The sequence below is a fragment of the Ammodytes marinus genome (genome assembly GCF_949987685.1).
Source record: "Ammodytes marinus genome assembly, chromosome: 5".
NCBI classification, from domain to species: domain Eukaryota; kingdom Metazoa; phylum Chordata; class Actinopteri; order Uranoscopiformes; family Ammodytidae; genus Ammodytes; species Ammodytes marinus.
The window spans coordinates 18,131,029-18,148,765 of NC_137234.1; the positions used below are offsets into that span (position 1 = coordinate 18,131,029).

Genomic DNA, 17,737 nt, shown 5'->3' on the forward strand with positions numbered 1-17,737 from the left:
TTTATTTGTTGATAAAACAAGAGCATACTTAAGTGCATATTGGCAATATAGGCAGAGAGTTGAAATAGGTGGGGAGAAGATAAAATAATTAGAATGAGGTCTATGAGTGTTTTGTCCAATTTGTCCCTGAGTGGATTTCGCAGAGATGAGGAGAACCTGCCAACCTGCCTATGTGTGTGTGTGTGTGTGTGTGTGTGTGTGTGTGTGTGTGTGTGTGTGTGTGTGTGTGTGTGTGTGTGTGTGTGTGTGTGTGTGTGTGTGTGTGTGCGTGCGTGCGTGTGTGTGTGTGTGTGTGTGTTTGGTTAATTTGGAGCAGTGAAAAGTGACTGTGCATCTGATGTGGTCCTGCAGATTACTAACATTAAAGCAGACTAATTCACACATTGATATGCAGTTAGCGTACCTGGTGTCCTAGCTGGCTTCATAAGCTGAGCAGTGAAGGGTCAACTAGTGTGTGTGGATGCATGTTTTTATAATAATAGTATCATCAAAAACAACAATAACATCAATACTTATGATTATGATAATTGATGTGCATGCACCTCACAGGCAATTAAATGTCCTTTGTGATTGAACAAATCTAATGCAATAAAACAAACCATAAAGTAGGCTAACCTGTTGTAATAGTGTGGCTCATAAACCAAACAAGTCAGGACACTGTCACAATACGAGGATGTCCCTGGTTCGACCCCATTAAAAGTGTGTATCCTGCCTAATGTGGCCTTGATCAAGGCATATCTCAGATGTACACTAAAGTCTGTCAGCCAAACCCTGCTGAATGGTCAAGGATGTGTTCTGTGATTGTGTATTAGAGAGCAGGAGAAATGCGCTCCAGGACTACCAGAAGACTGATGGTACGCGACTGGTTGTGGTGTCTCCTGATTCCTCCCACCAGACCAAAAGCAGGAGACTGAGCATGGCCAAATGTGCCAAAGCCTGCAGCCGGAACAGACGACTTCCCTTCACCTGCAGGTATGTCAGCTCTCGAGGCATTACTCTTCCAACTGCAAGGATTTGTTTTTTGTTTTCTTCTGGCACATGGTAAGGTGCCTCCCCAACAATGTTAATGACAGTAAAGTGGTGGTGCCTCAAGTTCCTAAATGATGCTTTTTAAAGTTGTAATGCATTGCTGCCCGTCCGGTCTAGCAAGCCTTGGCCTTTCATCTGGAGAAGTGACAGAACTGACCCATGTGTACTTCACTCTTCCCTTGTTCTCTCTTCCTCCTTATCCTCCAGAGCCTTTCTCTATGATCATAAAAACAGGAAATGCCAGTGGCTGTCGTTCGACAGGAACTCCCCAGGAGCTCAGAGCCAACAGGACTTCAACTATCATCTCTATCAAAAGAAAGGTGACCTCCCGTCTTCTTAAAAAAAGTCACCATCTCTCCTATTTGAAAAACCTCAACACATAGTCCAACTTTGCTGTGTTCCATGTTGTTTTAAAGTAGAACCGAACAACTATGTATGCTTATTTCCAGAGTTAATGTATCTTTGTTATAATGGCATCCTTCAAGAGGAAGAAAATCGAGGGCAAGGACCATTGTCGTGTTTATTGTGTAACAGTACATTATGGTTCAATTTATGTCATTAAGCCCTGCTTGTGTAAACGTAGGAAACCCCCACCCCACTTGGCTTTGACCGACCACAACAGTGAACATGCACGCTGTGTAACCTATTTCACTGGATCCAAATGTTTTGCAGAAGATTAGTTAAACAGATTCGTCTTTTGGCATGGCCGTGTCCTTGTTAAGCGTTACAGCTGAACATTTCATTCTGTCTGGTTTCTTCATCTTCCGCACTCCTTGTTGTACACGCTGATATCAGGTTGTTGGCTCACCCCACTTACTCACCATGTTTTACTGTCATTTCCTCCCTCTGTCTCTCGTCACTCTCTCTCTCTTTCAGACTATGTGAGGGAGTGCATTGTGGGTACAGGTCAGAGCTACAGGGGGCGGAGGTCGGTGACAATGAGTGGGATCCTGTGCCAGGCCTGGGCCTCTCCCATCCCTCATGAACACAAGTAAGAACCTTTCTTTCCTCTCAAACAACATAGTGTTGCAGCTGCTTCTTACCGTTAGTGTCGGCCTGTTTGTGAAACAATTAGCTAGTAGCTGGGGGCTAGTCTGTGTGCGTATGAATGTGTATATGATTATGATATATTAGGCGGTTGATTAGTCTCCTGGGAGCAGTCATTCATCAGAGCAGCTGACCTCATTGTAACGCTTCACAGAGTCACAGATCATTTCCTGCTGTGGCCTTACTGTTTATCTATAGGTGTGTGTGTGTATCTGTGTTTGTATGTGTTTCAATGGGAATAGAATCATATCAATATGAATGCACACTTTGTGATGCAGTGTAGATCCCAGTGTGAAATAGACAGCAAGTGAGATAGATAGACAGAGAGAGACAGAGAGAGAGAGAGAGAGAGAGAGAGAGAGAGAGAGAGAGAGAGAGAGAGAGAGTAAAACAAAAAGGACCCAAGTGAAGCAAAGCCTTCTGGAAGTTGATTTAGTGATGCTCTTTTGTAACTGCTTGATAAATGCATTTATATGTAAATATCTAAAGTATCTAGTCTTCTGTAGGGCTGAACGATAAATCAATTTCAATTATGTCGAAAATATTATGTGAATTAATAGTAATTGTTCAGTTCACAGTAATAATACAACAGTGTGTTTATTTTACCAAGATAAATCAAGATCAGGACATCCACAGCCAATCTACTCCTGTGTTAGCTGTATGTGATTGTTGCAACAGCCCCAGCAAAGTGTATGCCATTAGAGGTATTATACTTACTAAGTGTGTAGATAAGCTCTGGTTGCTGTATTATAGAAGGTAACAATAGGTAACTGAAGGGCAGTGCTCCCACCCCTAGCCATTACATTTTTGCTTGTATCCTTTTTTTTCGTCATTATTGCTGAAACATCATCTATAACATAAATACACCAGCAAGCATTATAATATGAGGCCTGGTATTTGGATTAAGAGCAGTTGTCTGAGCAATCACCTAGCCAGACCAAGCACCGCGGCGGGTGGTGCGACTGCGATTCTACATTTGTTATCTTTTAAATCTTTTTTATTGTTATTAGTTGAAAGTCTGGCTTGTCCTGCTTCAAGCTAATCATGGACACTGCTTTTTAGTCAATGTCGCTAATTTTTCCAGTGTTTTTATTTAGCTATTACACCCCCTTCAGCTGAGCATACCTATTCTGCGACACAATTGGATGTTCAACCTCTTCTCCTTCTAGTTAATGGTGGGTTGCAACTAATGGTTAATTTGGATTAGTGTTCCCCTATCCAGTGTATGGGTGGTTTTATTATCCTAAACTTGTATTGCACATGAATGAAAAGTATTGCTATCGCTTTATCCCCTAGCTGTAATCAGAAGTGGCCCATCAAACCAACTACAAGCTTATGAAAGTCTCAGATGATGGGTATAGGGTACTAAAGTCACGGGAAAGTAGTAATGCTTTAGCCCAGTCTATTAAATAAACTGCTATTTCACTGGGGACTTTTACTCTGTTTGAAAAGGGCTCAAGAAGGCAACGTGAGGTAACTAATTACATAATGGCAGGTTAAAAATAATAACAAATAAGTGAGAACTATATAAGCAGTGCACTGCATACTTTTTGTTATATGATGTCTCTGACTGAGGCTTGATTTTACAAAAATATATTGTAAATACAATTGCAATATCAGTCTGTTATTCAAAAAAGAAAAGTCTTAACTAAATTTGAGGTACAGTGATAACAGTATTTTTCAGAGCCATTTCAATTGTTTTTAGAATATTTTGATGATGATCGGGATATTATCATGAATTGCAATTATTTTTGCAAGGATCATAGGAACATGACATTTTATTATCGCCCAACATCTACTCATGCACTCTTCTTTACCCAGAGGGATTAAACAACCTTGAAAGGCTTCGCAGAAAGCAAATCAATCAAAGAGAGCAGAGTAAGCTTGTACCTCCAATGAACCTGCTTCATCAGACTGTTATTGGTGTCTCTGTAGATCAGCCACTTTGTTTGTTTTATCAGTTGGCCTACAGACATTGGAATGTGACATAATTACACACACACGCACAGGCAGTGTTGGTGAAGTTGCTTTTAAAGCATAGCTTTGCAAACTACCAATTACTTCACACTGGAATAAATTCAACTACAACAAAGCTACCCAAGGGAGGAATCTACTTAAGCTTAGAATAAATTGTTCAAATTAATTTGTAAAAAATGACCAAATTGACAACAAACATGTGATATGAAATTTTAACAAAATATAACAAAAAAAGACCTATGCCAGCAAAAAATACTGTATTGCGGAAACTATGAAAAAATTGCAGATAATCTAAAAAATGTACTTGAAATAACATGTGTTTATACAGTACACAACATATTAAAACAAAATATTAAAAACAATAACCAAATATTTTCACAGGTGAGCTTACAATCCGGATTCCTGGAAGCTGAATATCCCTGCACAGTGGTCAATGTGAAAGAATAAAGGGAAATTAATTACGTTCCTTTTATGGACCAAAGTTTCAGTAGTTAACTACTCCAAAAATTTAAAATAAATATAGGCCTATGTAATTCAACTACACAAACCTCTATGTAAATATGAATGTAGTTGAACCACTAGCCAGCTATTGAAAAATGTAGTTATACTACTAGTTTAATTAAATGTAGTTCACTACTCCCCAACACCATACACAGATTTACTTATGTCACTTTTGGTGTACCTGCATCGACTTACATTTATATCCTGGAGACTTACCCTGATCCTAACACTTACCAATAGTAGCCTAAAACAAACCCTTAACCAAACCTTAACGTAACCATACTCTTAACCACTGACCCAGAACATCTGCGTTTTACCAGATTATACAAGATACCAAGAACAAACTGCATTTTTTTTTTTTTATTATTAAAATCTTTATTTAAAAGGGACAATGTACAGTTAGAACATAAATGTTGCCATTTGATGCACTATACCAGATTATAGCTTTAACCTAATTTGCATCTGTAGTCCCTTGGCAGGTCACAAAAATACAACACAGTAACGAGACAGATTATTAGTATACAGGGATAAAACACCACAACAACATGGCTACACACGTCTGCGTGCAACTCCCCCCACCTTCCTCATCCCACCCACGCCCACACACACAAAACAAGTCTAATGACCAAATTAGTGGTTGCAGAGCTGAGCAGCTTTTAACAGATTTTTTAGGTTAGATTTGAAGACTCTGAGAGAGCTACTGCCCCTTACGGCGTCAGGTAAGGTATTCCACTGGTTTGTGGCTCTTACAGAAAAAGCAGATTGCCCCGCTACAGTGCGGCGAAATGGTATGGTACAATCTCGTATGGAGGATATTCTAGTGGATCTGATGGAATTTGACGAGCGAGCGTGGACAAAAACACATAATGACTGTGGGGCCAAACCATTTAAAATTTTATAGACCATACACAAATTGACGAATAACTAAAATTTTATCTCTTCTGTGTCGCTTGTCGTTTTGTATCATCTCTGTACCCATTACCCGCTCCACTGAAAGGCTACGTCAGAACTTTATCCTTTCATCATATTGTGGAAAAACACTACTTGCCTCAAAGACCACGCTTAGTCCATCATTGCATCTGTTGACCACAGCCATATGCTGGCCTGATGTAGAAGATATGAGTCATTTTTCATTGTGTTTATACTACTTTCAGAACTAGCCTCATGGAAAACTAACATTGCTTCTACCGTATTAATGTGTAACAACATCATGTCAATCCTTTATTGTTGCCATCAATTACTCTTACACAATTGTCCATGGCCATGGTCTAGCAGGTTTCAGTCATCTGTGTTAAGCAGCACCTCTCTGACGAAAATAAAGAGTATACCCCAGTCTGACAGAGATGAAAAAAAAACCTGTGGCCTTGTGTTGTTTTTCATAAAGAGGTTGCTCTGCGTACTAGCTGAAATATTTGGCAACCAGTCTCGGTACATGTGTTTGTTTGTGTAACTGCGGCTTTGCTCCTGACAGATTCATGCCTAAGAGGTTCAGGAAGAAGGACCTCAGAGAAAACTACTGTCGCAACCCAGACAACTCCACTGTTGGCCCATGGTGCTTTACTACCCGGCCGCACCTCAGACACCAGGAGTGTGGCATACCACAGTGTTCACAGGGTAGGCTACACAGAAAGAAACACACACACACACACACACACACACACACACACACACACACACACACACACAAACACCTGACACACAAAATATGTCTGTATCCATCTGAGCCGACAATCATCTTAAAATTATGCCAATTTCACGTTTGCAAATTGCCTCGCCAATTCAGGCTTGGTTTTCTGAAATGAGCTGCAGCAAATTAAGCAATGGCAAAGTGCCTTGTACTAAGCAACGCTGGCTCTAACTTTTGCTGCGTTCTACATTTGCGCACGTATATGTGTGTGGGGAGCCACAGGTTTTCTTTATTTGCAGAGGCCAGCTGCAGCCGTTTCCAGGTGTGTGGTTCAGCTTTTTGCAGTCATCTCTCGTTCCATCTGGTTCAAGGTTTTGTAAATGGCTTGAACCCAAAGAGGCTGATGGTGGAATGTTAGAGCATATTAATCCCCTGATGTCTCCTATGGATAAATTGTTAGCTATTTTATCCATCGCCGTGGCGCACACACACAGAAAGAAAAACTGCTGACTTTAAGTTATTGGCTTTTTAAGTAAAACTTTGATATTATTTCAGTTGAAAAAACCCATTCCCACCAGTGTTATAGCCTCTAAGTTATATCACACAATATTACTGTCAGGCACTGATGTCTCCCTGAAGAAGGGGAAGATAACGATCCCTGTTATCTAATCCCTGGGGATTCAAGCTGTCAGAGGGGTTGTTTCCTCTGCATATGACACTGCTTCACGTTAATGAGGAACCAGGCTGTGGTTCGATAAGGAAGGATGGGAAACCTTCTCACTTGCCAACTCACATATGGTGTCCCACCGGGTTATCACAAGTTGTACAACAGAGATAATGACTTTTTTTTTTTTTTTTTGATGGAAAGCCTGCGTTCATTCAGAAAAAAAATACTGGAAGGCTTTCTCTAGAAATTAACTGTTCCTAATAGGAAACATACACACAGACACGCAAACATGGCGTGCACAATACACATACGCATGCAGCCAGTGGTAATAAATGTGCTCTGTCATGACAGCAGTGTACTCGTGAACATCTGTTTCTAATCTGGATGCTCTCTCTTGTTTACACTAGACAGTGTGTAGCCTACTACTCACCATGCAACACATGGGGCCTTAATCTACATCAAAGAGACATTGCCTTCATTAGTGTGACTACTGTTATGCTCTTCTATTGATGACTTGTATTTGTATAATGTCTGATTGTAGGGGAGATTCATCAAATATTTATGAAATTATTACAACATGTTTTTGGGTCTGGAAATCTTCACTGAAACTGTATACAAGTGGATAATTCACTATATTCAAGTTCAATGCTCTCTCAACCTAGAGCTAAACGACTTAAAGCATCATGATTTATTTCCATTCTGGGTTCTCAATCATTTGATTGTTGGGTTCTTTTTTTGTTAGGGTATAAGTGTCTCATTGTGAAAGTAATTTGTCACTGATACAGCCAACAAGAGGATATCCACGTCTGTGTTTTTCTAAGCAGTTACTCATGTGTGCACATGTGTGTATGTGTCTTTGCTGGACAGTTGAGTGTATGTACTGTAATGGGGAAGACTACAGAGGACCCATGGACCACACAGAGAGTGGAAAGGAATGCCAGCGCTGGGACCTGGATGGACCACACAACCACCTGTTCCAGCCCAAGAGGTATACACACACAGATATTTTAGAGGTGCAAACATGCACACACACACACACACACACACACACACACACCTGCATCACTCAGCATCACACTTAATTGTGCGTGCTCAATCACACTTGGATACATATAATTTAAGAGCAAAAAGCATAAGAACACTTTATTTAATAAGTGGATGTCATTATTTTGTGTAGTTGGGGCGCACAAGTTAAGCAGATGAAGTGATTTGGAGTCAGCCAGTGAGCCTTTCCCTGAAGGAATGCCATCAGGAATCCAGTGTGTAATTGTGTGTTCTTAGCAGCACTATGCTGGGAAAACTCTTCATTTTGACCTAATTGCCCCAAATTCCTTTAAACTCTAGATTAGCAGACTCGTCTCCAGCGATGATATGCACTTATACCTACTTCAGGGAGGCCGTATATTATAGCCAGCATTAGTATTCCTTACATGATCTCGTCTCTGTGTGCACGTCTGCTGTGTGCGCGTGTTGGCCTGTGTCAGGAGAGCGCTCCAGCTTGTCGGATGGCAGGTGGTCCGGATTAGTGGGGACTCGTTAACACATCCTTAATCATCCCAGTGTTTGTGTAAACGAGGTCCCAGACTGCACATAGCACCAATGTAATGACAGGGTCCCACAGCCTGATTCTGCACGCCTGGAGGCCTGGAGGGATGTGGGGCATTGGGGATGACTTACTGTAGAACACCTGTAGTGATGCAGCCTATTATCTTACTCATTCCCCTAAGCTCTGAACAGATTCACAGATGGAGCCCTTGCACCATTTAAGTTATTAAAGCTTCTGGGGCCGGTTTCCCGAAGCCTTCTTAGAGCCTTCTTAACGCTACGTCATTCGTAACCCCTACGTAGAGTTCCTACTTAACGTTTCGCCTGTTTCCCGAAACGTTCTTTGCTACGAATCTCTTTCGTACGTCATACGTTGGTAAGGTTGGTCTGGAGCGCCCTCGGAGCCTTCTTAGCTCAACCGTAGGGATGTTTCAGCTCTCACTTGTGTCATTTAACTAATAAATCGGACTGTATTTCATATCAAACGGACACAGCGATGACTGTAATAACAAACTGTTCAAAACTATCCAACTGTATAGTGTATATCACGTATATTTAAAGTAGGCTTAGGCTATTATATATTTTAGCAGAATACCATTAACTCTGATTCACAAAGTGTTCAAACTATATGAACAAGTAGCCTACTTTAGTCATCTAACTGACTTGACAATCAGCATTAACTGCATGGATGCGATGTCCGTCAATATGAAAATACTTTATACGTGATACACTATAGCCTACAGTCGGATCGTTTTTATCAGTTTGTTATTAAATACAGTCATCGCTGTGTCCCTGTGATAGGAAATTCAGATTTATAAGTTTAATGACACAAGTGAAAGTCCCTGCGATCGCTGTGGCATCGCCAGAGATACAAACCCCCACATTTCCTTCCGTAAAGCACCATGCTCGTAAAACGGACACGAGTGACATCCCTGTTGCACATGGAACTGCCACAAGTCATTCATGATGAAAATAATTGCTGTAAACAATCTACATCTCCTCCGCTGTTTATTGTATTTAGGATTTTAGCTAATTTGGACGCTGTTTGGGCCGTCTGTTTATTTATATAGGCTATTGGCGATATTACATCTACTTTCAGTTTCATTACTGACCCACCAAGTAACGTGATTAGTGTTCTTAAAGATACTTTGATTATAAAACAAGAGTTCCAAAACACAGATGATGATTCAACAAACTCATTTATGACTTTATATTACACTAGAAATGCACGAGTAGATTTGATTAGACAGCATACAGATGCAGCTGCGCATGAAATGAGCAGGAAATGGATAATCGAACTCGGAGTAACCGATTTCAGCAGTGTACGAACGACGTAAGGAGTGTTTCTCCTAAGACACCGTTCGGGAACCACGACTACAGAGGTAAACAACTTTGGTAAGTCATAACGTAGGAGTCTTCGTAGCTCGCTAAGAGAGGACGTTATCGGGAAACCGGGCCCTGGTGCGTGCAATGCTTGAATTGTCTCCTCTTCTACTCAGCTCTCCTTATGATTCAAAAAGGAAAAATAGAAATATTACTCTCTTTACTGGGCTAAAGGAATGCTGTGGAAATGTGTGTTTTGTGCCACTATTACCTAACTTCAAAACAGAGAGTTATGCAAAAGTATCATAATTGTTTTGTGCTATGTTTTCCCTCTTATATAGCTTTTGTATACACTAAGTTTTGTTGTATGGCATGTTTTTGTATCAGGTACCCTGACAAGGGCTTAGATGATAACTATTGTAGGAACCCAGATGGACGCCACAGACCCTGGTGCTTTACCACGGACCCAAACACACCCTGGGAGTACTGCAACATCAAAGTCTGTGGTAAGCATGGCTGCATGTTTGTTTGTGTGTGGTCGAATGCATTCGCATTTGTTAGGCATGTTAGATGGAAGTCTATGCATCTCTGTACATGGGTGTGTTAGTGTTCGGTAAAGTCCCATGAAGTGTGATTTACTGCACCAGAAGTTACTACTTCCTGTTCATTAAATTTCACCACTCATCTCCCTCTCATTGGCTAATACTGGGGAACACACACACACACACACACATACACACACACACACACACACACACACACACACACACACACACACACACACACACACACACACACACACACAAAGTCCCCCCCAAGGTTTGGCTCTCTGTTATGTCTTCTCTAATAGCCAGAATGTTTATTTTCCCCCCGCACCACTGGCCTGCTGTTTATTGTGCTATGCCAGCTCGTATGTATGGTGGTCAAACTGCACAAGGCTCAGTGACTGGTCCACATTAACCTCTTGTTACACATACAGACAAAACATCAGGGTCATACACACTACGAGCAGGTCGCTTTCATTAGACATCGAACACTTGGCATAAGCAGCGTGGTTGGTGTGTAAGATTTACGTGTATGCTTCTCCTTGTGTTGTGTGTGCATATACACTTGTAGTTACCCAGCAGATAGTGTATGCACTTAGATGACCGCTAATCAGTATTCTGAGTCACAAAGACAGCCACTGTGGTCCTCAAGAAGATAAAACAGAGGAGCATGAGTGTTATTGTTGGGCCCAACTTCTCTCCCCCCCTGACTCTGTGACTGGCCTGTTTGCCTGCTAGAACCATCAGCAGTCCTGGCACCATGTTTACTAGATGGCACTCGTCCATTTGGACCCAGTGATTCACGGTTCCCCCCTGCTTTTTCCCCTCTAAAAACTGTCTCCCCCTCTGCAATCTCTCCATCTCTCTCTGTCTCTCACTCTCCCACTGCCTCTGATATGGGAGTTTGTTGGGAACAGACCAAGTTTACGACCCAGTTAGTCTTAATCAAAACAAGGCGGAGAGGAGAGAGCAAGAGAGACAGAAAAACAGTAGTCTTTTGTCAAGGCCCGCTCTTTTGTTTACTGTCACAACTAGTGCATATCTATTTTTAGACACATTATATGGACAGAACACGTCTGTTTATGAGTCTTGAAGACCTGCAGCTTTACACATTGTGGGATACAATCATGTACAATGTTCAGGCTAATGAACTTGTGTACCTCGCTTGCATAATGAGCAGCCCTTCTAGGACAAAAAAAGGGAGAGAGAGAGAGAGAGAGAGAGAGAGAGAGAGAGAGAGAGAGAGAGAGAGAGAGAGACGAAGATAAGATTTCCTGCCTTGTTTGTTTATTCCAGTTTTGACCAAATCAGCCTCATTATACCGTGGGCCCAGTACAGGGAGATGTTCTGTGGAAAGCAGGTGGCCAAGGCATTGAGGCCGTTTAGCCATTCATTATGTCAAAGGCACTCACAATGAATATTTCCTCAGTGCTAAATCATTTACTCTTCTATCACTACAACAGTCTTTGCATCTCACATGCAAACACTTTCGAGACCCCAGGGGTGCAGACACACTGGAATTCTTAAAACAACCGATTTGGGTATTACTCCTGATCGGAGCAAATGTTCTGCTACACTATGGGCCCATCTGGTGTTGTGAGTTGGTTTTTTTAACGACTGGACACGGGGACTTCAACAGTAGGTGTGTGCGTGGGATATACAATAACAGAAGGGCAGGCAAATAGAAAATGCGTGATATGCGGGTCAGAGTTTAATTTTGTAAATACAGGTTCATCTCAAGTTAGCCTCGCTCTTATGAAGTTCACCTACCACCAGCACTCTCTACAGTTCACAGTCCTTGTTTCCCACATCTCTCCACCCACCATTACAACCAGATGTGGCTTTTATCTGTGTCTTTTTAAAAAACAAAGCAAGTCCTTTTCTATTTTGGAACAATCACATGTGGAAATGCGTAATGATGTGGAATTTGAGGTTGGCCTACATTGACCCAACTGTAATCGTAGGCTAGCTGTTGTATAGTGTGTTGTCCTGTGCATTTAGTCAGCTGTCCAACATTCACCTGTGTTGAAGGAAATAAGTTGTTAGGTGTGGGTGGTTTGGTATTTGACAGTTTCAATATTCTCAAAGGCTGTGTTAGCTTAATCATACAGTAGATCTACAGAAGTCGTTTTAATGTCACTTCCATAGTTGTTTTCCTTGACTGGATGTGTTGTTGGATGTGAATGTGATGAGAAACTGAGTTGTTGGAAAAGGCTGAAGAACTTGTTTAAGATCCACTTAAGTCCTGTATGAACATACTATGTTACCTTGACCAGTGACCCCCCCCCCCCCCCCCATATGTTTTTCTCTTTCTCAGAAACAACTCCTACAAGTAATGTGCTGGAAACAACCGAGTGTTACCAGGGCAGAGGGGAGGGCTATAGGGGGACAGTGGACATGCTGCCCACCGGACTATTCTGCCAACGCTGGGACTCTCAGTTTCCGCATAACCACACATTCATACCTGAAGCCTACCCCTGCAAGTGAGTCCAACTCCACATCCACTCACTGGGCCACCTGCATGCACTTATATCCAACAGATCACTGAATGCCTTTTCTTCTGTGTTTTCCAGAGACCTGAGAGAAAACTACTGTCGGAATCCAGATGGTCATGAATTCCCCTGGTGCTTCACTACGGACCCGAGAGTCCGCACAATGTTCTGCACCAACATCCCTCAGTGCGGCGCCCAGAACAGGCCTGTCAATGGTGAGAGACTTGACATCTTTATTTGACACTCAAAACAGCAAGGGGGAAAATGATGATTTTTCTATATGTTTGAGGCAGAGGAAAAAATCTCCTGCATTTTCACATTTTGTAGAACGCGGCGCGCAGTTCACATGAGACCATGTAACCACACTTTTTGGCTTGAAACCACGTTTTTCTCCGTCCCTGCGGAGAACTGTAGCCCTACTGGACTGTGGGAAGAACTGACCACCATGCCTCACATAAACCAACTCTGACAGCTCAGTTTAGGAGCGTCAGGTCTCACTGGACGTTGAAAGATGGAGTGGAAGGATTAGTGCTGGATGGGATCCTTTCTTGGGTAGCAAGAATTTTGGATGTAAGAGATATACATATATGGCTGGGTACACAAATGCAAATATGCCCAAGGGATTTGAGGGATATGCCTTGGAGATTATGTGGCCTTGCATTGGGATTATCTGATGAGCCTTGGCTGTGGTCTCCCCCTTATGGTTGATTACGTTCCAACATAGAAATATGACGGAGGGTGACAGACAGCTTCAAAAATATATGTGTTTCTCTAAGGCATCACTGTGAATGACATATTTGTGTTCCCAGCTCTATAGCACAAGAATGCAGTATAGCAAAACATGCAAAAAAAAGTGTGGCAATGCAGGTTTATAGAGGCTTAGTGCTACTATGTTGAGGACTGCCTATTGCATGTTTTGTTTTTTAAAGCAATGCATTTCATTCAGTATGCGCAGCTTTGCATTGCATCTACAATGACTGTCTCATTTTATTTCCTATTTTTGTCCAAATACAGACTGCTATGAAAGCTTTGGAGAGAATTACCAAGGAGAGCAGTCAAGGACTAGATCGAACCTGCCCTGCGCTCCCTGGAGAGACCACAGCAACAGGTTGGCCCACTGGATCCCTGCTTCCCTTCATAATTAATAACTTTTCCAACTCCACTATGATGTACTATAAAACCCACCTGTGCCATCAATTAACTGCAGTTTAGCTCCTGTGCCTGAACTAGAGATCAAGCTGTCAGACTCACACAGCTCTAGCACCTGACACGTATCATCAAAGAGCCTTACAGTGTAACGGTTTTCTGAAAGCTCACTAGGATCAAAGGACACCACAGATAATGATCAGGAAACATGCACATTACATGGGTTTCGACAGGAGGAAGATTGCTTGAGAAATTAGGCTCTCTGTGATACACCCTTGTGCATGACAGCCTCACCGTCCAGGGAGAATGTGCCTGTGTTTTTGAGGAACCATGTGTGCAAACCTGAGCAGGGCGGTCCCTATTGGGGACCTCTAGTTAAGTTTTATTGTTTTTAGCAGATCAAGTCAGGCAAGAGGTTTCTCGGAGGGAGAGAAACGGCTCCTGTGGGTGCCTGGACAAACCCCTGCAGCATCTCCTAATGGTTAGAGAAGTGTTTCCCTGAAGATGACCTAACTCAGCAGGAATGACTCCCAGTGATAACATGGCTGGGGGATATACACTTCACTCCCCACCTTTGAACCCAAACCCCTCCTTTGTAGGAACACTTCAAAGCCAATCAGCTTTACCTCTTGGCCCCTGCCCAAGGGGTCAAAGGTCAGGGGTAGGGAGTAGGCTTGCAAAGGGGTAGAAAGTTTCCGGAAACTTTCCACGGGAACTTTTGCTCAGGAATTTTTGGAATATTCAAAATTGGGAATTATAGGAATTAACTAAATGGCGGTAATTTAAAAAATTTTTTTTTTCATATCCAAACATAAATCTAAACATATAAACACTATGTTTTGTCATAGGCAGACATCCAGGCAAACCAATACAATTAAAAAACATTACATTTGAACAGATTTATTTGTAAGTAGAACTTTATCAAGTTTTGTTTATTTTATGAACAATCAATAATTTCATTGAACAACAAAACAATGAATTTTGAGTAAAATATTGCTCCTCTGTCTGACCCAGCCCATTCAATAAATAAAATAAACTGCCCCCCATGTGATGGAGGAATGCACAGTGCATGCAGGGGGCGTCGCCTCAGTACCCCTGCAGTAAGCATTGTGCTATGTGCAACTTGCCAAATGTACCTGCATGGAATCTGGTTGATTTAGTCAAGAATATGCTAAAATATATTTAAAATCACTTTTCTTAAAGGGATAGTTTGGAATTTTGGACATAGGGCCTGATTCCCAAGTTAGCCTTAGTGTTCTTTATCATTGGAGACAGTTTTCAACACATTTCATTCAGTCCTTCTAGTTGCAGAGTTTGCTCGTGCTAGGTTAGCGCACAGGATTGGGGTCTAATTAGCCTGCTACTAAAACAGTCTTACCCACTCCACAGTACACCCGAGGCCAATCAATTATAACGCCAGACTATAGATGTAAATGTCTGTGTTGATAGAATAATGTTAGAAATAAAACCAACCTTGCATATTGCATTTTGAGGGGCTTGCTGTGTCTCAGCAGCAGCGTTATATTCCTGGTAGTAGGCTTCGGTAGCGGCGGACTGATATTACCTAGGTTACAGGCTCTATAATAGTTTGTTTATCTGCCGCTGTCATTGCTACAGATGCAGAGTACAGTGCACGAAGGAATTTTATTAGCCTATTCAATTAACAAGATATGGCCACGTTTGGAGGACTTAGCCATGCGTCTGCTTTTGAAGACGATTATGAGGAATTTGTTGTATCCAACACTAATCTCCACTAAAGTTGTCATCAATCTGTCAGTAGGCTAACATTATGAAAGGGGCCAGCTTTATTAGCTAGTAGCCTACCAAAAGTCATTACCTGTTCATCAGTGGCTGTTGGTGCATCTGAAAAGACGGATGGCACCGCTTTAGTTTTCAGTGATTTATTGCTCTTTAGATTGCGGGGTTTCTCAAAGTCGTCCGGTCTGAAATTATCGTTACAAATACTCAGTTTGCGAACAGTTTCCACCGGTGTTTTTATGTCCAAACCAGCAGCAACAAGCCACTGGAAATTGGTGGAAATAGGGTTTATTTTTACAATTCCTAAATGCACACTGAACCACCGTGTTGCCTACACTGAAAAAAAGGGCATCAGCCATCTGTTGGATTTATGTAAGCATATTGTGTCCATTTAAGACAATTGTGTCATGTTCTGAAGCAAAACGTAACCGGATCATGTAGGAAGTACATCCCATCATGTAGAAACAACATGATAGGCAGAGAGAGTTGTATTAACATGTTCAGCTCATATTAGGAGAAAGTGAGTCAATCGTGTCAACATTAAGTCTCGCGATATCTCGTGCTGTCCTCTCGCGCAATCGAGCTCCTTTGCGCGCCAAGACAACTTCACTTCACTTCACGTCCATGATGAATGGTATCAGCTCCGCACTGCTCTGCTCGGTAAGTAAATGGCTGCAATACATTTGAATGTTGGGCTATGCCATATATCTTAATGTCTTTAGAGTCGCTTTCATGAGTTAAAAAACTGCCATGGGGTAATTTTCTGTCGCGCTGTTGAACCACCAGGCATGCCTTATTTCCTGATAATATTTTTAAGCTGACTCCATTACAAAAAAAAAACTCAGCCCTGTTCATTTCTATTCAAATTGATTTATTTGGTGCGCCACCTGTCCGTGAGACAATACATAATGGGTTTGTGGTAAATTATTCGTGTTAACCATGGACCACCTATTATAAGAGGTGCTACACACATATGTAGGCTAACTTTCATATTCTATCAACGGCTAACTTTCAAGGACGTCCGTTACATTAATAAGGGGAGGGGCGCGAGCATGGTGTGTTGGTTTGAATTGTTAGCAAAGTAACGTTAGCTAATGTAGCGTTAGCTTTTGGTCAACGAGGACGAGTGCGGTGCACCAGAGCCTCTCTTTCAACTGCTTTCAACGGCTCTGCCTTGCACGTAACGTGTGCTTTGCTTTGGTCATTTGACATTCGGACTTTATTTGGCTTCTGCAGTTAATGGATATGTAATAGTGTTATTTTTCTCTCTTACAGGACATAGCTCGATTTGCACCGTGGAAGATAACTGTTTTTCTTTCTTTCTCCATGTTGTGGCTCTACTTGCTGCTACAGATTGCCTTCAGACCGTGCATAACTGGTGAGTGAGTATATTTATTCAAATAAAAGGATTTGAAATGTTAAAAAAATCAAAAAGTTGTATTACAAAGAAATTCATCATATTCTAATGCATAGTTTGCGTTTGTATTTGGTGCAGCTCGGTCCAAACATTGGGAGAGCAGCTCAACATTTGTCTCACACTGTTTTTGTGGTGAGTTTTATATAAAAGCACATTAAAGAGAGCAATGGTTTAATTTACGTTTTCAGGTGCTGAAAATTATTGATTTATTGCTATAAAAAGATTATCATCAGCCATCCCAAAGCATCATATTTTGCCACACTGTACTCCTCCAGTAATTTCTGCTTAAAGAAATACAGTTATGCCATAAAGAAGTGTTTTTTCTGTTTCTTCTTTTTGCTGCAGATTGACAACTTGGTCCGTGTATATCTTGCTCCAGGAGCCAGCGATTTGACTGTAGGATCAAGTTTCTGTGGTGAGAATATGCTTTTTATTTGCTCTGTTGGTAACAAAAGTGGTCATTTAAAATACAATTCACTTAACCACCCCGTGCATACACATATAACCAAATGGGGGGTGCAACATATCACAAAACTCAACAAGGCAAAGATAAGACAAATATAACCTTGCTTTAAATTTATGAAGTTATTCTATTTTAAACATGCACAGTGTATAAAAGGTAGCTTGTGTTTCTCTGTTCATGTTAATAGGAAGGACGTTTAA

At 41.5% G+C, this 17,737-nt stretch overlaps 1 protein-coding gene across 1 annotated transcript in view; it reads left to right on the forward strand.

Moving 5' to 3' along the window:
- Positions 1-17,737, forward strand: part of hgfb (hepatocyte growth factor b) — a 30,167-nt gene that overhangs the window by 992 nt on the left and 11,438 nt on the right. The window contains exons 2-10 of the mRNA XM_080028573.1: positions 813-972; positions 1,237-1,349; positions 1,906-2,020; positions 6,026-6,168; positions 7,716-7,836; positions 10,104-10,222; positions 12,579-12,744; positions 12,835-12,968; positions 13,768-13,861. Of these exons, the coding sequence (XP_079884699.1) occupies positions 813-972; positions 1,237-1,349; positions 1,906-2,020; positions 6,026-6,168; positions 7,716-7,836; positions 10,104-10,222; positions 12,579-12,744; positions 12,835-12,968; positions 13,768-13,861 (1,165 nt within the window). The remainder of the gene's footprint in view (positions 1-812; positions 973-1,236; positions 1,350-1,905; positions 2,021-6,025; positions 6,169-7,715; positions 7,837-10,103; positions 10,223-12,578; positions 12,745-12,834; positions 12,969-13,767; positions 13,862-17,737) is intronic.